At 47.1% G+C, this 25182-nt stretch overlaps 2 protein-coding genes across 7 annotated transcripts in view; one reads left to right on the top strand and one right to left on the bottom strand.

Annotated features, from left to right (window-relative positions):
* Positions 1-25182, bottom strand: part of PHC2 (polyhomeotic homolog 2) — a 78954-nt gene that overhangs the window by 10640 nt on the left and 43132 nt on the right. For 5 of the 6 annotated variants that reach the window (XM_079776363.1, XM_079776366.1, XM_079776367.1 and 2 more), the window contains 2 exons: positions 18419-18831; positions 17992-18157 (listed from right to left, as the gene is read on the bottom strand). In XM_079776363.1, the coding sequence (XP_079632489.1) occupies positions 17992-18157; positions 18419-18831 (579 nt within the window). Of the gene's footprint in view, positions 1-12304; positions 12645-17991; positions 18158-18418; positions 18832-25182 lie in introns of those variants that run through there. The other variant, XM_079776368.1, reaches the window with a different exon arrangement.
* Positions 210-25182, top strand: part of LOC307102653 (toll-like receptor 12) — a gene marked incomplete at its 3' end in the record, with an annotated part of 89840 nt that continues 64867 nt past the window's right edge. Inside the window, exon 1 of the mRNA XM_079776362.1 lies at positions 210-10489. The remainder of the gene's footprint in view (positions 10490-25182) is intronic.

Here is a 25182-nt window from a genome sequence, read left to right as displayed (position 1 = left end):
AAGTAGGGAAACACAAGCAGGGAGGTCAGAACCTGGTCCAGGCCAGGAGGAGCACAGGGGCTCAACACGAGCCTGGTACCTTCGGTGGAGCCAAGCGACAATGCAAACCAAGCAGTGCCCTCCCTCAACCACCTATTGGATGTGGTGTCAAGGGACACACCACCAGGTGTGACTCCAATCAGTCGTGCAGCAATGCAACTCATCAGCTGGCAGTGCTTCGTAGACTTCCAACTGTGTTAACAATTCAACTAGGTGAAACAGACAAGAATCTTGCCTTCGAGGTGTTAAGAACTTGGTCAATATTGATATGGACAAATAAAATAACATTCAGTTCAAGGGAGAAAATATATTCAAACTGGTATCTGAAACCGGATTGAGAGGCTGAAATAGGCAGAAAGCTAGGGGTATAATAGGTTTTGGGGAAAGAGTTAAAGTGAACCTTCTATGAGGTTCCCTGGAAAAGGGTTAGATTTGAAGTGTCCCGTGAAATGTCAGAGTACTAAATCCCAGAAATCAATGCAACAGGAATTTGGGGAGCCGAACCCCAAGTAAACACGGTAACTTAGATCTGACTGTTCAGAGTCTGGGACTCGGGTCACTGCATGAAGATACACTGCTCCATTCTCCACCCAGGAGGCTGCGAGGCCGAGTGGAGGCCTTCCGTGCTGCTGCTGCTGGTCCTGTGCTCAGTCCAGCCTCTTGCCCGTCCTCAGCTCCATATCGATCTGATGCTCAGCCACCAGACTCCTTCCCTCTGTCCCTCTGTGGACAACCTTTCCTGAGCTCTCCTCTCCTGGACCCGCTGGCCTTCCTCTGAAAGACCTAACAGAGTGCTCCACAGCGTGACGGGTATCCATACAGAACCACACCGCATGGCCGCCTCTGCTCCACTTCCAGCAGCACCTCTCAGGAGTCGTTTTAGAGGTGCCAGACTTCGTCACCTCACTTCTGAACCTCTACCCCCCTTCTCAGAGCCATTCTCTACCACCACCAGCTGCCCAGTAAGCCTGAGGTTGCCTTAAACCTGGAACTTCCTAAGGAAGGGGGAAAAGGAAAGAAAAGGCTATTTTTTTTTTTACTGCAACAGCCTATTGAGTATACACCAGTGTGTATTTGCGTGTTACATACTTTAAAAACGATTTCAATAAATTTACTAGCTAAGCAATGTCTGCACAAAACTTTCCACGAAGATGCTCTTATTTCATGTTAAAGGTCCAAAATCCTACCATGGAACAGGGTCTAATTAGGCAGCATGGAGAAATAAAAATAAACTCATTTTAGAAAAACTTTATAACTGGCTCATTTCTTACTAGTAGCCCTAATGCTCAGATAAGCCAGGATAAATCTTTTTTGATGGAAGAGTTGGTGGCTACGACACATGCTCCAGGACTCAGACCTGCCTAATTCAACTCTAATAAACTTCACTGCTGAGCAGGAGTCATCCAAGATGTAACTGATGGACTTTTAAAAAAATTCTTCTTGGTTGTGAAAATTATTTATAGCGTTGGCTCTTTTTGTACAGATAGAAACTTTCCCCTCTTTTGAAATCTTTCTAACGTGTAAAGGCATTTGGGAACTGAAAAAAAAAATCTTTCCTTCACAAACCATGAATAACTAGGTGGACTGAGTTAATCACATAATCAAGTTACCTTTCTCTGCTCTTAAATTTTAAATATTTAAGTCTGCATTGACATAACTAGATTTTCTCTGCTTTAAAAATGTTTTCAAAATTCAAGTTAAGTATATATTTTATTTAAAGTGATGACTAGATGATCATTAGAATGCGTACTGTGTAAGTTAAAATGTTATTGTTAGATGATGGCTATTTTTTCCTCATTAGAGCCCAGCAAACATTCTCTGATTCCTCTCATGAACCATGGATTACAGAATCAAGATGAGAAAGTCTGGGCAACCTCTTACCAGTGCTTGCACCTGCTCTGCAATACCCCCACCCAGTGATTTCCTGGCATTTGTTTAAATCTCTCTTGTGACAAAGAAGCTCACTCTCTCTGAAGTAGTTTGTTCCCACCTTGGGCAGTTCAATTAAAAAGTTCTTCCTTATAATGAGCCCCAAATCTACCTGCTGTTAATTTCTGCCCACTTACCCTGGCTGTGTTCCTGAAGACCACACAGAACAAGGCTAATCCTGTTTGTGTAATGGGCTGGGGCCTATCTTAGAAGCTGGTCTCTCTATCACTGAAGGGTCAGTGTCAAGTCCTCATTGTTTTTTGAGCCTCGGTTTCACTGGCGTAAATGAAGGACAATAACAATACTTACCTCACTGTGTCGCTGTGAGGACTAAATGAGATAATGAACGAACAGCAGCGCAATGCTAGCACACTAGGAAATGCTCAGGTGTCATGAAGAATGTCACTCATGACCCCAGAATATTTCTCTCCTCCAGGTCAAACTCCCTCTGCTCTTCCAACTGTTTCTTGTATATAAAAAGGATTCAAGTTCATCATCATCCTAGGTCCTCTTGGCCTGTATCTTTTTAAGTCTACCCAGTCACTGCAAACATAATCAATGTATTGGTCTGAGAGATCAGGTTGATTTTTGTTATATTAAGAGAACAGGTGGAGGGACATTAGTGACTTCCATATTTTAGTTTATAAGTCCATTGTTCCCTGAATTCTGGGGTCACTCCCACCTCCTGCTCTTTTCACTGCTACTCACCACCATACAGCCTCTGATCCTTGTCACCTTTCATGGCATCTCTCTCTCTCTGCTGGATTCCTCCCCTTCCCCTCATCCCTTCCCTCCTGCCTCCCAGATCTGTGCCTATTAATATACACTGTATACAACTCTTTTGAGGTCAGATTCTTTCCTCATGCCAAATACAGTGGTGAAAGATACATTCACCAGCTCAGAGGCGAGAGAGCCAACAGACGGAGAAACCCTTTCTCCATAACATTAGGAACTATCACTCCCGTTATAACTGGGGCGGGCTACAGGAGAGACAGAACTCAAGGGACAGAAGAGCGTGTTTTATGAAGACACAGGTTTGCAGACACTGCTTCGCTTCTCGTTCATCTTGTAGCAAATACCTCCTCATCTGCTTTAGTGACAAAGGAGTTTGGGCTATTTCTGGAATGACAAAACACAATCTCACCCCCGCCAGGCTCAGCACACTGCGATTAATTTAATCTGCTTCCCCACTCTCCCAGACTGCTCTGCGGCCTGCTTGGGGAAAAGCAGCTTAATAGGGAAACTTGCAGAAACCTGCCCTGCTGGCCCGGAGGCCAGATAAAAGACCGAGACAAAGCAATACTCGACCGTTTGGAATCCGTCCTTTCTCAATTCTCTGGATCAGTCCTAGGCTGTAAGGGATGCCTGGGATTCCCAGGGGTCTCAAATACCTTTGTACAGAGTTAGGCCCCTGAAATCTGAAAGGGGAAGGCCCGGACACCATGAGTCCAGGAGGCTGTGGGAGGGCCGGAAAGCCAAGCCTCAGTGGTGCTGGTGCTGGGGGAAGGTAGAATCTAGCCTTTAATTGAAGCTGACCGTAAGGGCCAAGTATTCAGACCAGAATGAACAGAACAGTATGTCTGGGGCAGTCATTACATGTCTCAACCTTTCCGGTGCCTCTCAATTCTGGTCTCACTCAGGCTCTGGCAGAAAGAGCCCTTAAGGGGCGGGATAAAGTGGGAAGGACCACAATGGCCTTGCTGTGACATGATCTGCTTCGGGTTGGTCCCCTTCACTAGGCAGAGCAGGTTTCTTAGGCAGGGGCTGTATCTTAGTCACCTCTGTATCTCCAGGGGCTAGTGCAGTGTCCACTATATGACAGATCCTTAATGTCTGTTAAACTGGAATGTATGAAACCCATGGTTTCAACAGGTCTCCCTAGTCTCAAAACAAGCAACTTGCCAGCAGCTGAGATTTGTAAAATTACTTCCGAGGCTATAATGATTTGAGAGCAGCTAGGCTGGTGCCTGTCTATAACAGTGGCATTCCTGGGTAACTGGCTATAAAGAAGCGTAAGAGATATTCCTTGGCCCACTCCTTCCTGTTAAGGCAGGGAAACATTTACGCCAGCTCCAGGCACTTGGAAAGGCACGGTGACCTCTAGGGGTCACATGAAAATGGCCAGGCCCGCAGGACCACTGGTAGATGTCCAGAGAGGCTGAGCTCTCCTGCCCTCTGAAGACAGAGGTCATGCTGGCCCCAGCTATGCAAAACCTGGACCACTTCAGAACCAGTTCTGATGTTCTTTACATGCACAGATAAGACATCATCATCAGTTATTCTGGAACACGTTTAGTACTAATATTTACTGTGGCTATTTCAGACGGCCTGGCTGCTCATTCTATTTGCCTTGAAGACCTGACTCCAGAGGAAATGGGGGGCAAGCACAGCTTCTCCTTCCACCCCCTCAGCTGGACCAACACTTATTCCCTCCTTTCTCTAGACACGAGGAGAGAATTGTACTCGACAAGGCTTCTAACTAGCCTTGCTTGGCTATAGCAGGAGCAAGCCAGAGCTAATGGAGTTAAAGAATTCAAGGAAGCAGAGTAGGTGATAACATGGGTCATTTGCCTGCAGCAAACTCTGCTGGGCAAATGGGAAAACAAGGCCACCTGTGCCACACAGAGCGTGCTCTCCAGGCCCCTTCCCAGCTCAAGTCCTGCTCACTATGCCCAGCCTAGCAGGCCAGACACGACGCCTGGAGGGTGACAGCAGGATTCCTGAAGGACTCACTCGGGGGAGAGAGCCTGAGTGGAGCACCTGCAAAGGGACCCCCGGGACACCACATCCCTGCGGGAGAGCAGCTGACGCAGCTGTGCCCGGCCTGAGCAGGGGCAGAACCACAGCACAGGAAGCCCAGGGCACACGGCACAGTCCTGTGGAGAGGTCTGGGGGCCACCCTTTAGGATTTCAGTTATATTGGGGCCCCTAAAAAATTAGTGTCACTCTGAAAGTGAGGGAGGTAAGCTATTTCATAAGCACCAATCTGTGGGTGTTCCTCTCCCTTCCCCCTAGGGCCGTGGTCGGCAAACTGCGGCTCGCGAGCCACATGCGGCTCTTTGGCCCCTTGAGTGTGGCTCTTCCACAAAATACCACGGCTTGGGCGAGTCTCTTTTGAAGAAGTGGCGTTAGAAGAAGTTTAAGTTTAAAAAATTTGGCTCTCAAAAGAAATTTCAATCGTTGTACTGTTGATATTTGGCTCTGTTGACTAATGAGTTTGCCGACCACTGCCCTAGGGGAAGGGTAGGAAATGAAGTGGGGGGCAGTACGAGGAGAAGAGGGAGGGAGGGAGGGAGGAGTGGGGCTCTATCCTGGGATCCTGACAGAGTCCATCAATTAAAGAGATTGATTTGGTTAACAACCTTCTTTAAAATGCAAATATACACCTGCGGTCATTCACACCTCACTGTGAACCACTTAGATAAGCTTTCTTCCCAGAGTAGGGACAGAAGGTTCGGTGGGAGGCGTGGGGGTGGAGAGTGATCATTTTGGATCCTGGGTGCGAGATCACAGATGATTAAAGTTAGAAGGGCCTCGTATAATATCTTCATTTTCCAGAGGAGGAAAATGCGCATAGTTAACTGTGCATTTTAGAATCAAAGAGGAATAGATGCAATTTGTCTGGAAGACAGTATCTTCTAAACACACAGAAGGAGCTCTTGGTGGAGGGAAAATTGTAGGGCCCTTCCTACCCTAGAGTCCCCTGGGTACCAGAAGGCAGAAAGAACCAAGGCCAAATGTTTGTTAGTTTTCCAATCCTGCTAAGGACCAAGCTGTCAGACATCCAAGATATCCCTGCCCTGAGGACGCACAGCAGGCTCTCACACACACATGCCACCCACATTCTGCTCCTCAGGGCACCTTCCTGGCTCTGCAAACAAGAGCAGCCGACCTGAAGTACCTCTCCGCAGAGGGAAGTAACAGAGGGAAGTGACGCTGTGGCAGGAGGATCCCTTTGGGGAACATTACTGAGCAAAGGGGTGAGCTGGCCGCAGAATGAAAGGGAGGCGGAGCCAGGTGGCCCCAGACCTGCCCTCAGTGTCGCTGCACAATGACCTTGTTGAGTCTGGGTTAAGAGGATTGGAGAGCAGACATGCTTCTCGGATCTTAAGCATCTGGGCTGAGTGACTCTGGTTAAGGCATCTGTTAGGGAGGGCTCCTCCTCCTCCCTGGCAGCCATTACCATACAGCTGACTTTCATGCTGTCTCTTAGGACACAGGCAAAGAGAGCAGCCCTTCTCACTCACCCACAATCCCCAGCTAAAGTGTACATAAGCTGAATTGTAAACAGCTGAATGTTTTCCAAGCTGCCACCCCCAGCTATGAAGGAATCAATGGAGCGAACAGCCACCTTCCCCCATGCGGTTCAGGACAACGGAGCTGGAGCCGTGGGGGATTTCCAAACAGCTGCAGGAACTGCTTCCCAGCCAGGCGGGTGCTGCAGCTCTACAGCCAGATCACACTCAGCAGCAGCATCTGCAGGACCACGGGGGGACGTCCAACAGGACAGGTCAACACACCCGGAATAACAGCTACCTCTGACTTCAAGGAGTCAGTCAGGCAGGGTTTTCAAAAAGAGTTCTGCTTAAATGGGGACGGTCCTATGTATCCCATGGCGAGGTGGAGGCCCCACATATTCTCATGGCCCAGTGCTCTGGCAGCCGCTATGGTTTCAAAGGAGAATGCAATCAATGGGATAGGCATCACCATGGCAGGAGATGAAAGAAGAGGGGCACAGTGGAAACAACACTGGATCTGGTCAGACTGGGGTTCCCAGTCTGGCTCCATCATGGATCACCTGTGCAGCTTCAAGCATTGGTACCTGCTCTGAGCCTCAGTTTCCCCATCTATAAAAATGAGATCACTGCCTGTCTTGCAAGGTTACAGCAAATATCAGAGTGTAAGAAAAACACCTGGCTATGATTGCATTTAGAAGCTGGGCTACATGGAAGTTAAGACTTTGGGATCACAAAGACTCTAGGCTTAAATCATCTTTTGTAATCCTGGACAAGTCACTCAAGGCCTGTTTCCTCATCTACAAAATGGGGTATAATCTCTGTCTCATGTGGCTTCCATGAGGATTAAGCTAATACAGGTACAACACAGTGGAACTGACCTGAGTTGGCCATAGAAGGGTTACATCATTGAGATCTGAGAGATTAGGAAACCAGCCTCTTATAGCTAAAGGTAAAATCATGGGAGATGAATTTACAACAGTTTACCCCCAAAAAATATATATCTAGAAATGTTTAGTAAATTCCCTCATTATTTTCAGGGTAACAAGAAAAGGCAATGATGCCTTACTTGGTTATCAGCTGTAGGGTCATTTAGATAAATGGCTGCAGGATGGAGGAGGGAGGGAGAACACTAAGCCTCAGTTGTCTTATCTATATAATGGGCTGGATAATACTTACCTTGCAAAGCAATCCTCCTGATAAGTTCAGTTCTTGAAAAACATACCCGCACTTCCTTCCTGTAACCATTGTCTAAGCTTTCCCTCACCCTACTTGGCTACAAATCAACTGATAGAACAGATTAATACTGATTACCGGAGTCCTGGAAATGTGGACTTAATTAATTTTTAAAGTATTTGATTCACATGGATTTTTTATTAATTTAAAGTGTCATTTGCTTTAATTGTTTAAAAATGTCTTAATATAGCTGGTGTGAACTTAGACCATGTATGATGGTTTCAAATATGCTAAAGATATCACTAACTAGGGATAATTATATAGTATTTGAGACATAATAGCCATGCAACTAAAACTTTAAAAATAACTCAAAGCAGTCACGAACTCTCACTTTCTTGTCAACAGTCTCAATACTCAGCATCGGGTCTGGTCCTCCTAATGCACTGGAGAAGAGCTGGCATCTAAAACAAATCTTTTCTTAAGAGGAAGTATAATAACTTTTACTGTGAAGAAAATCATCCAAGAAACAGATACTTGCTTTAAAGAAAATCATAACAGCAACGGGCACTCTTTTCAACATATGGATTCCTCTTAGAGCACTGGCGATGCCTGTTTAATAGCAATCATTTCTTTAGCAGATGTAGAAAGAATGTGCTCTTCTTTTGGACTTACCTAAACTAAAAAAAAAAATCATCTGGAGACTCAAAGAATAAGAAAGCACATCCTTTTCCACTAACTATAAATAATTTGGAAGGGGAAGAAAAAATATTAAGTTTACCATGCTGGCTAAGATGGTTTTACACTGAATCACAAAGCAACAATTTATTATTTAAATTAATGCTATGTTTCTTACTATACTTTTACTCTTCAAAACCTAACAATTTTAAATTGCATAATTATTGATTAACTATAAAAACAGCCCATTTCTTGACCATGTCAATTACATTTTACTTTTATTATTGATGGGGAAAGTGTCCAGAATCTGTAAGACTTCTGTCTTGGATAAACAAATGGTTGATTATTTTCCTATCTATTCCCAAAGTGTCAGGAAATTGAATTAAAGATGACCTGTGTCTGAATATTTTTTCATATGAAGTCAGTGATCTAATGTAGCTAGTAATTCAAACTGCAATTTAAAAATAAGTCAATGCTTCAAATGAAACCTGCACCTATTTAAGTTGTGAATAGATAAGTTATTTTAAACAGGCACTCTTTCTAATTTAACAGAAAACATATTCAGTCTTTTAAACTGGGGACTCACATTGTAGTTAAACCATTCCATAAAAAAACATAAATCTACATATGTTCAGACCTCTGCCTTGAGGGGCAGTTCAGCTTTGATATCACCATCAAACAAGTTGCTAAATCACTGTGGAGTCATTTCTGTTACTGGCACAAAGGACTCACCAGAGTTGATTGCATAAGGCATCCAGTCCTCACCCTGCACTTCCACGGGGGCGGAAAACACAAAAGCATCTCTCTACAACCACTTTTGTGAGCTCCCTCCTGACCACAGGAAAGCAACTTCATCTTCCAGTTGCAAAATGGCATAAAAGGAGTAAGAGAGAAACTATCATTTATGAAGACTCACTTCCCTACTCTCATCTTGGTAGATGTATATTTTTGGAAGAGAATCTTTTAGTGGGCGGGACCAAATCTGTCTGGAAATTAAGTAGCATTGAACAGCTGGGAGAACTTTAATATAAACTTGGACTAACTCAAGAAGAGGGGGGAAATACCCCTTGGTAAATAGCATATTAACACAGAACAGTATTACCAGAACTGGAACCACCATCCTTTTCCCGTTTTTTGTTTTTACTTTAACTTTATTTTGGCTTGCTGCTCCATGCTATCTGTAAGTGAAGGACTTTCATAGAAGTGGGTGAACTTTATTCAGCAAATGGTTACCAAATGACTAGCATGAGGTCCACAGACCAAAGAAGGGCAAAGACTTAGAGGAAGAGTCCAAGGCAGGCATACATTCACAAAGGGAAAAAGATTTAAAAAAAAATTCATGAACTCTTGATTCTGAGATAGTAACTGGTTTTTGTTTTTCTTAAATAAGAAACCCCAGGGAGGGGGGCAAGCTGTGTGAAAGCATACAAGACCAGAGGCCAGAACAGTTCAATTTTATAAGATGACTTATCTATTTATTCTTCTCTTAGTCTGTTCTCTCTCCCTCTGAAAAATCAGAACCAAGGGATCCAAAGTATCTGAGACAGGAAATGAGTAAGGCAGGAAAAAGGATGTGGTCTGAAAAAGAGTGGATTCTGGGGCTGAGCCAGAGCAAGTAACAGGCACAGGGTCATAGATGGGGGAAGGGGTTTTGGTGGCAGGAAGAGAAGTCTCAGGGTCAACTGGCTCAGACTAGAAAGCCAGGGACAGAGGAGGTATGTCTGGAGAAGCATTAAAAACATCTTCCTAAGAAGTTACCCACCACTGAGATGCAGAGAAAAGATGGCTGAAGAGACCTACAGCCAGGAGAATCATTACTGGGACAGAAAGAAGAGCTGGAGTTTCCTTTTCTCCTTACTTTAAAGAAAGTGGAATAATATATATTGAGTGCACTTAACACGGTAAATTAGAAAGAGAAGTGGAAAGGGCTGGTAGGTGAGTATATCATGAATTACCAATGTTCATTTAGTATCTATGTGCCACATATCAGTAAAACAACAGCTTAAAACAAGAAAAATAAAGGAAGAAGGGGGTGAGACCAAGAGAGACTGCTCACAAAAATGCAGTTGGATGCCCTGGCCACCCTGGCCGGGTGGCTCAGTTGGCGGATGGCTCACTTGGCAAGAGCTTCATCCCTACACCAAAAGGTGGCGGGTTCAATTTCCCCTCAGGGAATGTGCTGGGTTGCAAGTTTAATCCCCAGTTGGAACCTATGCAGGAGGCAGCAGATCCATGCTCCTCTCTCAAATCTCTCTCTCTCTCTCTCTCTCTCTCTCCTCTCTCTCTCTCTCTCTCTCTCAAAATCAATGAAAACATATCCTCAGGTGAGGATTAAAAAAAAATGCAATTGGATAACTGAGAAACCAACTCAAGGACAACAGAAAAGTGGACTAAGAAACCGCCTACTTTCTCAAGACTAAGGCTGGAGAAAAAAGGTATCTCTCTCTTTTTCCCAGTGTGTATGGGAAGAGATCTTGGGTGGGCTGGGAGGCAGAGATCATGTGACGAAGAGTGCCTGGGAAGGGCAGGTGCCAAAGAGCACCACTACCCATCTGCTGGACCCTCTGTGAAACAAGCCAGCCCTTGTGAATGAGCCAAACCAGAAAATCTGGTTCCCGCCGTGCAGGGACTGGAACTTGGGTACAGAAACAGTGGAAAACAAGTTCATCCGCTGATTCAAAAGTGTGGGCATTTCCAAATATAGATCCAGATGTCGGGGCTGTGTGGAGAAATCACTTTTATATTTTCCTCAGTGCCTAGCAAGTGCTTCCTTTATATAAAGAAGCCCAACAGAGGTCTGTTAAATGTAACTGAATGAAACTAAACCTACTTAAGAAACTTGCGCAGGCAGGTTTAAGACTCAAGATAGAATCTCTTGTCCTACAACCAATACGGTAAGTTCCTTTCTAGAGTCAAATGACATAAAGCCCTACATCCCTTATGACTTACACCTGAGCCTTAATCAATGGACACTGCCACGTGTCTGCTTCCCTGCACTGGTATAAAAGATGGGGAGGGGGCAGAAATAAAGGAGTAAGAAGGCATTGCCTTGCCTCATTAGCCTGTAGTATTCAGACACCCCTAGAAATCCTGGCAGTTCCAACATTTGGGTTGACTCAGAAGGGGAAGAAAAATCCCAGGTGAATGATAATTGGATTACCCAGTTATGCTCCAGAGCCAAATGGCTGGAAAAGGCCAGGACAGCAGGGTAGATACAGCTAAAGTGACTATTTTCTAAATCAAAATCAAGACACACGGGCTGACAGACAATAGATGGAATATTTTACATTGGGCTGTCCTAGAAAAATCGAGGGCATATGGTGGATTTAGGTCGGTAGCTTAGTTCACTACAAGGATCCTCTGGGCCCAATATGCTAATAGGAGGGGATTAAAAATCAAGGATGGGAGATATGGAAGGAGAAAGCTGTCACTGGTAAAGCAGGAAAAAGAATGTGTGTCTGAAGACAGTACAGGAAGCAGGTAGACGTTCTAAGTATGGAGCAGGAAGGAAAGGAAAGTTGATCAGAACTGAAAGCATGTCAGTTGTGTCAGTGAAATCTGTCCAGGTATCAAAGGCGGGCGGGGAGGGACAGGGGGCACAGACAGAGAGAAGTTCAGATTGTAGCTTCACCGTTCGTTTGCAACCTGACCTTGGGCTAATTATTCCCTCTCTGTGCACTTCAATTTAAATAGTGAATTTCACAAACCCCGACGTAAAGGATCAACAATGTTAGTATACCATCATTTGGTGTGAGGAGAGAAAATGCTCTTCTGAAAATGGAAGAGAAGAGCAGACAGACAGAACAGCTTGTCCCTTTCCATCCAATTAAAAACTGAACTAGATTAAAAACAAAACTCTCCGGCGAAGCCTCAGGCCCTCCAGGATAGAAGTCCCCCATCGAGGGAGCACAGCAGCCTTGCCCCTTAAAAGGGACGGCCATCCCCGGCAACTCGCCGTCCCGGGAGGGCGGGGGCGTGCGGGGGACTCGGGGTAGGGACGGGGACACACGGAAGCGTTTGGCTCGACAGGCTTCGGCGGGAGTGCGGGACAGGGAGGGTCCCCGACGAGGGACGGAGGAGCAGGACACCGCTCGGGCGCCGAGAGGGCGGAGTCGCGGGCTGGCACGGCCTGGCAGCCGAGTAGGCCCGGGCCGGGAGTGGCACCGAAGGGCGGTGCCCGGTTTCCAGCGCGAGGAGCGCGGGCCGCGGACCCCTCCTGGCAAGAACCCCTCCCCCGCACGGGCACTGACCTGTCCAGGGCCCGGCTGGGCCTGGCCGGGCGGGGCCTACGCAAGCCCCTCGGCCGGGCGCCGCCTCGCGCCGAGTCCCGGGCCCGGGCGGGCCCGCCTCCTCTCCGCCGGGAGCCTCCGAGCCGGGGCCCGGGGCTGCCGCGGCGCATCCGACCGCACCGGCCGGGCCGGCGACAACAAAGGGGCGGCGGGGGGGGGGCGCGAGGCCGGGGCGGGGGCGCGGGCAACGGCTGGATTGCGCGCGCGCGGCGGGCGCTCGAGGGCTGCAGCCGCCGTGGAGACAATGCGGCGCGTCCCGGCTGGGCTCCCGCGGCCGCCTCCGCCGGGGGCGGGGTGATGCGCGGGGCGGGGCCTGGGCCGCGCGGGGCGGGGCCTCCGGGAGGCGGGGCGCCGGCGCGGAAGCCGGGCCGCACGCTTCCTTTGTGCGGTCGCCCGGCCCCGCCCCGTGCCCTCCCGGAGACGCGGCGCGGCCCGCCGCGGTTAGGGACCTGGGTTTCGGTGTGGGGGGGGCGAGCGGCGCCCCTAGGACGTCTGCCCTCGCCGCGTCGGAAGTCCCCAGTGGCGCGGTGGCCGGGGGCTCCCCCTGGGCCAATACGGAGGCAATAATGATAACGGCAAGTGATTGCCTGCTTAGTGTGTGTCAAGCTCTACGTGCGCGCACTCGGCGTGTTCGCAATAAGCCCACAGGAGTCCTTATCCTCCCCACTGGGAACAGCATCAGAGAGGTTAAGTAATGACCGAATTGACCCGGCACACCTCCATAAACGGGAATAACGCCGACTCTTTAGGCTTACTGTGAAGGTTAACTGAGGACATTTCTACAAAGTGCCAGCAGGGCCTGGCACACCGTTGGAGCCTAATAAATGTTACTTTCTCTTCCTAAACCACACTGCTTTAAACGGAATTGTCCTGGCGAAGTACATTCATTCAGGAGATGTGCTAGGAGCCGTGGGGGATACAAAAGCCATAAGTGAGTCAGAGTTCACTCCCCGCTCCCAGCTTTGTGCAGAGTAGACAGCACGAATCTCTCCATGATTGCTCTCTCACTATTCCCAACATTTTCCCAATTTCTTGACTTTTTTTTTTTTTGCATTCATATTCTCTCTTTTCCCATTAGGTCTCCCTCATCCCTTTGTCTTTGTTTCCACGTTTTACATTTATTTTATGTTTCCTGATTGTTTACTTCACTCTCTTTCTTTTCCTTATTCCCTTTCCCCTCTACTATTTTTCAAATTTCCAAAGCCTTGTTTTCATTAATGTTCACATTTCTGCCTTTACATTTCTTAGATTTATATTTTGTTTTATAAAAGAAGGTAACATAGGATCAAATACACAACTTCTCTCTATTCTCCAAACATGCCCACACTTTCCTGACTCCCTGCCTCTACTTCCACAACTCCCTCCTGGAATGCCCTTTCCCCAACTCTGCATGTCCAGGTCCTACCTATCCTTCAATGTCAAGACTCAAGAACAGTGGTCAACAAACTTCTGTAAGGGACCAGATAGTAAATATTTTAGACTTTATAGGACATATGGTTTCTGTTGCAACTACTCAGCTCTGCTGTTGTAGCAGGAAAGCAACCATAGATAATATGTCCATGAATACAGGAGGCTGTGGTCCAATAAAACTTTATTTATGAACACTGAAATTTGGATTATTTTTATAATTTTCATGTATCATGTATCTTAAACATCTTAAAATATAAAAACCATCAATAACTTGTGGGCTGTACAAAAAACAGTGATGTGCTGGATCAGAGTGGCTCAGTTGGTTGAGCATCGTCCTGTGCACCCAAAGGTTGCCAGTTCGATTCCCAGAAACATACCCAGGTTATGGGTTCAATCCATGGTCAGGGCATGTACAAAAAGCAACCAATTAATCTCTCTCTCTCTCTCTCTCTCTCTCTCCCCACTAACTCCCCTGCTACTCTCTCTAAAAATCAATGGGAAAATATCCTCAGGTAAGGATTAAACATACACACACAACCCCCCCCCCCCCCAAAAAAAAAACCCAAGCTGGTGATGTGATGGATTTGGCCCTTGGGATATAGTTTGCTAACCTCTGCTCTAGAACAATGCCACTTCTCTGCAGTCTATCCTGATAATTTATACTTGGTAGTAGCTTTTCCCTCTTATTGCACTTACCTATAATACTTCTATAGTATTTATCACATTTTAGTTTTTATTGTATATGTTTTTCCCCATGCACTTAGCATCTTTCCCAGCAGAACTCTAGCTCCTTGAAGGTAGGGTACAGATCTTTTTACTCTATGTATTACCTCCCATCCCACAGTGCTTTGCACAGAGCAGGCATTCAAATACATACAGGATGATTATACAGTTAAGTACTAGGTGGCTGACCATTGTTTCCACTGTGCAAAGCTTACTTCTCTCATTAGATAGTCCTTCTGGGACAGGATGCCTGGTTATATGTATACTAGAGGCCTGGTGCACAAAATTTGTGCATGGGGGGGAATCCCTCAGCCCAGCCTGCACCCTCTCCAATCCAGGACCCCTTGGGGGATGTCCCACTGCTGGTTGTGGGATTGAGCCTAAACTGGCAGTCGGACATCCCTCTTGCAATCCGGGACCGCTGGCTCCTAACCCCTCACCTGCCTGCCTGCCTGATTGCCCCTAACCCTTCTCTGCCTGCCTGATCGCCCCTAACTGCTCTGCCTCAGCCCTGCCACTGTGGCTTTGTTCGGAAGACATCCGCTTTATCTGGTCTAATTAGCGTATTACCCTTTTATTAGTATAGATTATCTTGATTAGATTACAGAAAGAGATTTTTGAGGTCTTTGTAGACAAGAGGAGAAAGGTAGGCAAATGTCAGTTCATTTAGGGATTGTTGGATAACAAATACTTGAACAAAGAATGTTGATTATCACCAACCTATAGACAGGGCATGTGTCCTCAGTTGGGTCCTATTCAACATTTCTATCAGCAAATTGGTTAAAGACAAAGAAAACATGCTATATAATTTATATATGGCAAAGTTAACAGAGGTATTATATAATGAATAACAACATTCAGATATGAAACATTTCTGTCCCACCACATATTCTTTCTGTGCCTCAGTTTTCTTATCTTTAAAATGAGGATGATAGCCCTAACCGGTTTGGCTCAGTGGATAGAGCATCGGCCTACAGACTCAAGAGTCCCAGGTTTGATTTCGGTCAAGAGCATGTACCTTGGTTGCCGGTACATCCCTAGTAGGGGGTGTGCAGGAGGCAGCTGATTGATGTTTCTCTCTCATCGATGTTTCTAACTCTCTCTCCCTCTCCCTTCCTCTCTGTAAAAAATCAATAAAATATTTTTTTAAAATGAGGATGATAAAAGTTGCTTCAGAGAGTTGCTGTCAGGATTAAATGAGGAAATACATGTAAACCCTGACAGAGAGGGCCCAGTAAATGTTAGCTATTAACTATTACCATCTTCTTACTGGGCTGGAACTCTGGGCTATATTCACAAGATATTTAACACATGTCATTAACTATACATGGGCTCAAAAGAGAAATTGTTTGAGTTTGAGCCTGGGGAGACCTGGAATGAGAGCAGTCCATGTAAAAAGAAACCTCAAAAACAAAAGCAGACACAAAAGCTGAGCCAACCCTCTGGAATTCAGGGGACACAGTGCTCTGTGACCCAACAGTATCATTTCCCTGGGTTGGAGCAGTTGATGTGGGGCCCTCGGTGCAACCTCCTGATGAAGGAAGGTACGTTTGGAGCCAGAGTCATGGTGCTTTCAGAGCTGTGGGACCTGAAGCCTCTCCAAGCTTTTTGTTTTCTCCTCTAAATATTGGGGGCCATAATATTTCTTTCTCGGCCTTATTATCATGGGTAAAGGAAAACTTAGAACAGTACTTGGCACATAGTAGGTGTTCAACAAATTTCAGTTCCTCCCTACCATACCATGCAGATCTGGAAAACAGTCCAGCCTGCCCCTTGAAGGGCTAATACAGCGAGGTCCAAGTCCCAACCTACTGTGACTTGTGGCTTTTTATATTTGGAATTAAGGTGTTTAATTTTGTGGATCACACTTTAAGAGAATTATTGAAAAGGTGGAAAGTGCCTAGACAAGAATAACCACAACAGTGGGAATAGGAGGTCTTGACGTGTAATAGGTAAAAAAAGTCTCAGCCTTTAGACTGGATATTCTCCCCCTGCACCTCCTCCCCATCTCTCTCTCTTAATCCTCATCAGAGTATATTTTTTCCATTGCTTTTCAGAGAGAGTGGAAAAGAGGGAGGGAGGGGGAGAGACAGAGGAGAGAGAAGCATTGATGTGAGAGAGACATATGCATTGGTTGCCACATGCACCCTGACCCCAGGGTCGTGCCCTTGACCTGGAATTGAACCCATGACCTTTTGGTGCTCGGACTGACACTTTAACCAGTGAGCAACACTGGCCAGAGCTGATTTTCTCTCTCTCTCTCTCTCTCTCTCTCTCTCTCTCTCTTTCCCAATTTTTTTATTGATCAAGGTATTACATGTGTCCATATCTTTTTTTAATGGGAGGGAGAGGAAAGAGACATGATAACTGTCTACAAACACTGCAGGAGATGGACCCTGTTATAATTCACAAGACAATTACAACCAGTAGTAGAAGTTCCAGGGGAGAAGATTTGGGCTTAATTTAAAGAGTGACTTTCTGATCATTAGAGCAATTCCAAAATGGAATGACTGCTTTTCAAAATGATGAACCCTTATCTTGCAAGTGCCAAGAGAACAATGAACTCCTTCCTGTCTTTTAATTTTTCTAATGTTCTTTCTCCATATTCCTTTGCTTTCCTTTTCCTTAATCCTGTCTTCCATTCATTATAGGACATTTATTACCCGCCTCCCCCTGCCCCCACTTTGTCCTCAAGTACTATTCTTCTCATTTCTCCTTCTTCGGTTTCCAAACCTTTTGTTGGCTCTCCCCACCCCGACCCCAACACAGTCCAATGACTGGAACTGCCTCCCTGAGCTGTAGGCAGCAAATGGCTCAGAATATCACTGAAATCGGGGCCAAGATTGCTGTGCACACTGGCAGGCAGGGAAGGAAAGCAAATGGATTGCTGCAAAGGCAGAACTACTGCTGTGACTCTCCCGTCAGGGTAGAGGGATCCAGCAGAATCTCCTGAAACCTAGGCCATGGAAAAGCCCACTGTCGCTGGGCACTCACAGGCAGACAGATGGGGTCCCAGCCGAGCACTGTTCTTTCGAAGATGCTCTCCACGAGCTGAACTCATTCTGAATCCCTTTCCAGCCCCCCCCCCCCCCCCCGGCCAGGCAGTTATTTCCCTTATCTTTGAGCTACCCAGCCATCTTGTCATATTTCCAGTTTCAAGAACTCCTCTCCTACCAAGTGAAGCAGAGAACGGAGACAACTGGATACCTGCTGAACTCCCCAGCTAGCATATGGATGTGTAGACACATCTGACAGCAATGACATGTAGGCCTGAGTCTGCATCTAGAATTTTCAACTCCTTTCTCTAGCCTTTTATCTTATACCTTCTAGGCCCCTTTCTTTATCCTTGGTTCATCTTCTCTTCCCTCCATTTTCACCTACCCAGCTTCCTCGTTGCCTCTTTTGGCTTGCAATAGTTTCCCCTTCCATTCTAGTTGCCCAAGTATAGTGTGCCAGGGGATAGCAAGGAAGGCCGACTCTCTCCCCTCCCCCAAGGGCCCCAGTACACTTCATACCGTGAGCTGGGATCTGCTGGATGTTAGGGCTCTTGGGTACAGGCAGGCCACCGGGCATGGCAGTGACAATGGCTTGCTGATGCGGTGATGGGCGGGACCGAGCCTCAGGCACACTCTTCTCCCCAGGTACCACTTCCTTCCAGTCCTCTGGGGTGCACTGCTGGGGCTGTGAAGACATAGGACAGGGATGATCTTCTCATGAACTGCCGTTACATTCTGGACACTTCCCTGCTTCCGTGGAGCTTGGGTAGAAGACAAGGACATTCCGATTTAGCCAGCCCCACATTAGAGAGAGGCCCCTTTCTTTCTTGGAATATCCAGAGGACTCCACCACTCAGCCCACCTAGAAACACACCCCAACAGGGCTGTGGGATTACCTGAGCTGTGGCCCCCATTTGTTCCCCGAGCCTGGGATCGTCTTACTCACCACTGGTGACGCAGGCTGCAGTTGTAAGATGACAGCAGAGGCATGCTGGAACCTGCGTTGAGGGGTGTGGGACAGGCCCTCAGGATACCCATTGTGAGGCCCAGCATCTGGCGTGGGAGGGTGGCAATGCTGAGTGCTGCCAGGCTTGTATAGGTTGGCAGTGGGACACTGGAGAGGCAGGGTGGATGTAACTGGGCCTAGAGGCATGGCATGGGATTCGGGACTGGGCTGCAGGGCCAAGCTCGGAGGGATGGAGGCGAGCTGGGGGTGGGACTGGGCTTGGAGTGCGGGCCGGGATTGCTGGGGCTGCTGCTGCTGCGCTGGCTGCTGCTGCTGCTGGATCACAAACTGGGGCTGCAGGTGCTTTGAAGGCGGCTGGGAGAGGAGCTGGTGTGGCTGCAGTTGAGCATAGGCTGAAGGGGAAAAACCAGTGAGGGGGCGTGGCTTGACCTCGTCCTCTGCAAAGCCCCCCAAATGGACCCCCGCCCATGCCCACATAAAGGAGGCTTCTCAAACTCAGGGTGGATTGCTTTCACCTTTCACCTACAGCCTGACTTGGTCATGGCCCAGTCTTTTCTGTTTTCCTGCTTTCCTCCTATGCTGCACACTGGGCCCGTGGCTTTCCCTCAAAGCCCAATGCAAAACTCACCTCCTCTGGGAAGCCTTCCTTGACATTCCAGCTGGATTCTAGGGTCTCTCTCTTCTCCAGGCCCTTCGCTTGCTTTTTCCACGCCTTCAATACGGGCAGCCTCCCACTGCCCACCCAGCTCTGTCTGGCTCGTTCTCATTCACCCTCCGCTCAGCCCAGGCTGGCCTCCTCCACGAAGCACCAGTTGCGCACAGTGGTCCTCAGACTGTGGCAGGAGGCAGACCAGGGCCGGGCTACCAGGACCTCCTGTTACATGCTATGGGGCCTTGAGCTATGTGCGCAGCCTCTCTAGACCTCAGCTTCCTTGTCTAAAAATTAGAAATAAAGATAGTTCCCGCCCAGAAAGTTGTAAGGATGAAATAGGAAAAAAAAAAACACGGTGCAAATAAAATGAGAGAAAATGACATGATGTGCACAGCCCAGTGTCTGGCACCGAGTCCTGTTCAAGCATTTCTAGCTATAATTAAAATCATTATTTCAGGCCTGGCTTGGATTCTCAAAGGATCTTGGATTTACCTCTATCAGAATCAGCAGTATTACAGTGAGCTACAATTGTTCTTAGCTCTCTTTCCTTCCAGATCATGAACCCCTTGGCATCAAAACTGTCAGGTATCTCTCTCTATCCAGAACCTCGTGCCTGACCGTAGATGGGTGCCAAGTAAGTAAACTTATTGTCATTTGTTGCCATTTGCTGCTGGCCTTCTCTCCCTGCATTTTAACCAGGCTGACCTTTTGAGGTGAGGATTTTTAGTATTCCCTTCCGGGTCTAGCTCATGCCTTGTATACAGTAGCGTTTCAGGAAATTCAACTGAAACCCAGGTCAGGAACAAGAGGCATTAAGGAAAAACAAAGTGGTCCCTGGTGACGGACTGTTGTAGGCAGAAAGAGAGGGAACATGGGTGCCCACAGGCTACAGTCTGGATGTCAGTCAGTGATGACAGAGGAAAACTCCAATGGTGATGAGGCTTTGAAAGAAATGTATTGGGTTTGAGGTGATGGTGGAATGTCCAAATGAAAATTGCCAGCAGGCATTTGGTGATTATAAGTTGCCCCTGACCCTAACTGAAGCCTTGTCTCCTAATTCCACACTGAATACCTCAAAACTTAACAACCAGGCAGAAAATGTTAATCAGGCAAACTTCACAATCAGGAATTTTTAAGACAATTGCTGATAAGCACCTGAGATATTATAGATGCCACGCCAGTCCTGTTAGGCTCCAGCAGCCAGCCAGACCTGCAGAATGATGCTTATCCTCCCTGAAAATTCAAGTAAAACCTTTTCTCTTATTACAAAATCAGGAATTCCAGGCTTGGGAACAGAATCACTCCAGGGGCTGCCTATCTGAGGCGAGAGCCAGAGATGGTGCAGGTCAGAGGAGCTGAGAGGATCAGTGGCACGCCCCACTACTCGCTGGCTGTGTGGCCTGAGAGGGTCCCTTTCCTTCTCTGGGCTTCAGTTTTATCTGTGAAACATGAGGTTTGGGCTAGGTGATCACACAAGTCTCTTCCTGTTTTACAATTGTGAGTGGCTACCACAGGAAAATAGTTTAAAGTTCAGGACTTGTAAGGTGAAAACAAAAGAAGGTTAGAGAGAAGGAAGGTTCTGGATCTACAGAGCATAAATAGGATATTGAGGGAATTAGGGACAATACATTGTTTACCAAATTGGGAAAGGCGACTGCTGGCCTGGCCCTCCATCCCTGGGCCTCCAATCCTACCCTACTCCCTCCCCCACCCTCTGCTGCTCGTGGAAAACCCGAAGGCAATTGTTTTAGAACAAATGATGCTAGTGCATGCCAAGGCTGTAAACAAAGCTCGTGGAAGCTTAGATAAGTTCATAGGTCAAAGACCCCAATGTATTTTGGGTGGAGGATACATCCTTCTGTGGTTAATAAGAAACAAATACCATGAATTAACTGCCGCACTGTCCTGGGTAAACGTCCTTTTATAGCAAATATTGCAGTAACCTAATGGGTCTCTGTGATTCAGTTTCTTCTCCTGTAGCCCACCTTACAGATGATTGCAAATTACCCTTCCTGGTGCACAGATCTGCTCCCTGATCAAAAGCCACCGGGGACTCTCCTTTGTCTGCAGCCATCTAAAGCCTCTGACATTCAAGATCTTTTCACAACACAAACCAACCTTTCAATTCTTATTTCTTTGATCCAAGCTCTCTGTCCCCTCTATGGAGCTTATGTCTTGTCTCACACTGTCTAGAGCGCCACAGATCAAATCCAGGTCACCCTTGCAGCCAGCAGGACTCCCCCTTCCTCCCAGCTGTTCCAGGTCTCTGCTTTGCACTGTCCTAGAGATAGCGTCTTCAGCAGGGTGGGCTCTAGGGTTAGAATGCTTGGATTTGAAGCCTAGCTCTGCCACTGACCAGCAGTGGGATGCTGGGAAGTCAGACCTCTCTGTACCGCTGTGTCCTCATCTTTAAAATGGGGGGGGGGGGGGGGGAGAGTCATGATAATACCTATCTCATAGTTACTTCTGTAAACAACTATCTCCTTTAGTAGGCAGAATTGATGTGATTTGTTTCCTCCAAAGCACCTTGAATTTAGCAGATGCTCAATCAGTATTACTGAATGAATGAATGAATGAATGAACGAACGAACGAAGACCTTCCTCCCGTCCAGCCTCTGCTCACTAGCTTCCTGTGCTAACCTTCAACTCACCCTAAGGGCCCTGCTCCTGGTCCTTAGGACATCGCAGCCCCTCGCCTTTTGGGTCCAGTTTCGGCCTCCCGTTTCCTGGAGTTCCCTCCTCCTGCTTCAATGATCTGGGGCATAAGCTTCTCTGGCGCAGGCTCGGCTCCTGTTTCTCCCTTTGCCTTAACCCTCCACTGAGAGTTTTCCCTCAGAATTCCTGAATGCTTTTGTTGTTTGCTTGTTTGATTCATCTTGTGATAACATTTACTGTCTTGTATATGTATCTGATTCTTAAAATTTAACTCGTCTCCCCACCTCTCATTTTAATGCCTTTTGCATATACAGTTGATGATGTGGGTTTAATTGGCAGTGCTTTTCTTAGTTAAAAAAAATAACGGTGCCTCTTACAATCAGTGGTGTCTTAGGTTAAACAGGAATACTTGCATTCTTTTGTGTGTTCATTTCCTATCTATCCAACCAGATTGCATGGTTTTACAGTCAAAGATGTCTTATATTTCTCTTTTTTAAAAAAATTAAAAATGGCTTTAATTCAACTGGAAAGTTTTTATGTATCTTTTATCTTCTGCATTGTCCAACATATTACTCTACACGTTTGTAGATGCTTAGCAAATGTTTGCTGCTGATCATGGTAAGGCCAATGAGTTCTCCCTCTCCCAGCCCTCCCAGCTCAGTGTGGGTGGTGAAGGAGGGCTTTCCTGTTGAAGCCATGCTACCGAGGTGGCCACATTCCTCTTCCCCACAGTTAGAATGGGGCATATCCCTTTATGAAATCGATGCACAGAAATCTCTCTGGACCTCCCTTCTTATGTTTTCCTAAGGTCCAATATTTCATTTTTTTCCTGCACCCATTTTGGCTCCCACCCCCCAACGCTAGAAAGTTCATCACTTTTAAGGATCAAAGGGATGGTTCCATGGGACCTCAGCCACAGCTTTGGAAGGCTTCATCAGCCCTTTCTGCTGGGGAGCAGGGGAGGGGCAGGCCTGGGGTCTGCAGGAATTAGGGCCCCGCTAAAAGGAAACTCCAGGGACCGGTCTGTGCTCTAACCTTGAACAGCCTCCTTAGAATCTGAAGAGGCTGACTGCGGTTCCCAAATGGCTGGTCGTTAGCAACAGGGGATTAAGGTCTTCCAGGCAGGAGGGCTGACGGTGAGGGATTACTGACACGCCCCTTCACCGCATCCACTGTCAACTTATCAGTAATGGATCTCTATTGATCTCAAGGCTTCAAGGATGCAGGACACAGCCCACTTTCCCGAAATGCTCGCACTCTTGTCCCAAAGTCTACTAGTACAGGTGCTGTAAGCATCCCAGTCAATAACTGGTTAGAGTTTGGAGCTGCGGGAATATTATGAGGGGAGGGTACCTGTGAGAGAGGAATGGCATAACTTTTTACTACCTGCTACTGTTCAAGGTTTAGAAAGCTAAATGAAGAGATACTTTCAGCCATTTAGTCACTCCACAACATTACTGAGCACCCCCTGCAGGCCAAGTACTATGTTTGGTGCTGACTACAACATGGACCCTAGAATACGGTAGATAACAGTTCAGTGAAAGGACAGCTGGTAAACAGATTTCCCAGCGTAACTTGGTAAGTGTTATGATAGGAGATAAGGACCGAATGCTGAGGACACAGAGAAGGGGGTTCAGCTTGGGAAGGGGAGCAGAGAAGATTTCTCAGATGAAGAAAGTGTTAGCACCACCCAGAGTTAGGAAGATGACAGAAGGAACAGCATATGGGAAGTGTTGAGGGTATAAAATACGGGGGTGCATTCAGGAACCTGTAGGGCATCCTGTACCATGGAACCCAGGGTGTCTCTGGGAGAAAAGCCAGAGAGAAGGCAATTTTAGGTTAGGTCTAAATGATGCTGGCACCCTCAGGAGGCCGCTCAGCTCCAAAGATGTCTCAGGCCTCAGGGTATAACTGAGATTGAGGTCAGCTCTAGAGGTCGGAGTCTGATGCACACAAACAAGGAAGCTCCTTTTAGGCAAACGGAAAGCAATAGCCACGTGAGTGTTCCGTGGTGCAGCTCCTCGGAGCTGAGGGCTGGGAGGAATCTGAGGGGGGATGTAGAGTGGAGGGAGTTTCCCTGTAAGAGGAAATCGGATTATAAAAACAGGGTTGCCAACTTGCAGGGGCTCTCTGCGGTGATGCACCTACGCTTTCACGTCTGTAGGCCTGCTCTGCAGCCGGCTGGCAAAACCACCCAAATCCTCTGTGAGTGGGGTTCCTCATCAGGCAGCTTGGAGCATTAAAATGAAACTACCCCACCCCTGGCAGAAGGATAGGTAGTACAACCTAAGTAGCTAAAGGCATGGGTTTTAGAGTCAGACAGATCTGCTTTGAGTCTTGGTTCCGTCTTAGACAAACTGCTTAACCTCTGTGTATGTTGACTTCTGTTCCGTAAATGGTGATACATACTACATAGAGAAGTTACGAGTCAAATGGAATATTATGTTTAAACCACAAAGAAGTTTACTGTCTTTGTTTATACCTAGGAGATGCTCAATAAATGGTAGCTGTTTGTATGTCGCTTTGAACGCCTCACAGCATTTTCCATTTTTCATCGTTTGAGTCTCATGTATTCTTACAAGAAGCCTCAGGCAAATGGGCGGTATTCCCGTTTTACAAGCAGAAGCTGAGAGTGGTTTCCAAGTGACTTCCCCAGTGCAGTGGGTTAGGGGGAAACCGACTGCATCTGACAGAGGAGGCACAGTGCCTTCAGGTAACACATGCTCAGAAATTGCTGCTGGGCGAGTGAATGGTGCAAGTCGGGAAGCACACAGGGATGCCGCACGCCTCGGAGGCTTAGAGGGAGGTTGCTGAGGGAGTTAGAGGCAATCTTGGAGGGATGGACAATGACAGGGGAGTATTATGCCAGAAGGTGGGAGGTAAATAGTCATAAAGGGGTGGGAGTGGGGAAGAAGACCTGTGTGAGGAAGCCATGGCAATGAGAGTGGTGCAATGGGCAATGGGGGAGCATCTGGAAGGGACCCCAGGGCAGAGTCAGTCTATCAGGAAGCCCTTAGTGCTATGTATTGAGTCTCTCCTATAGTAGGGGCTTGCAACTGACAAAGCAGGAACTAAAGACACACGGCAGTGTTTCTGGCCAAGGAAGAAAGAATCTCTGAGGAAGATGATTCTAGCAGCTGTGAGTAGGCCATCCTGGCAATCAGTTAAGCCTCCGTGAGCCTACTCTTTGGTGGCCACTTTGCAGGCCACCTCATTCATCTTTACAGCCTGTGGTAAATATAATCACCTTTGTTTTATAAATGAAGTGATGTTTACAGACATTAAGTAACTTGATGATGGTCATAAAACTAGTGATGAAGCTGGGGTCTGAAACCAGGTCTAAGTCCAAAGCCTGTGCTTTTGCCATTTATAACACCCTCCCCTCTGGTGAAGGAACATTAAGTCAAAATAAGCCTGAGATTGTGAGCCTGGCGTA

This window comes from Cnephaeus nilssonii, assembly GCF_951640355.1.
Source record: "Cnephaeus nilssonii genome assembly, chromosome: 7".
Taxonomy (NCBI): Eukaryota; Metazoa; Chordata; class Mammalia; order Chiroptera; family Vespertilionidae; genus Cnephaeus; species Cnephaeus nilssonii.
This window is presented reverse-complemented; position numbering and strand designations above follow the sequence as displayed.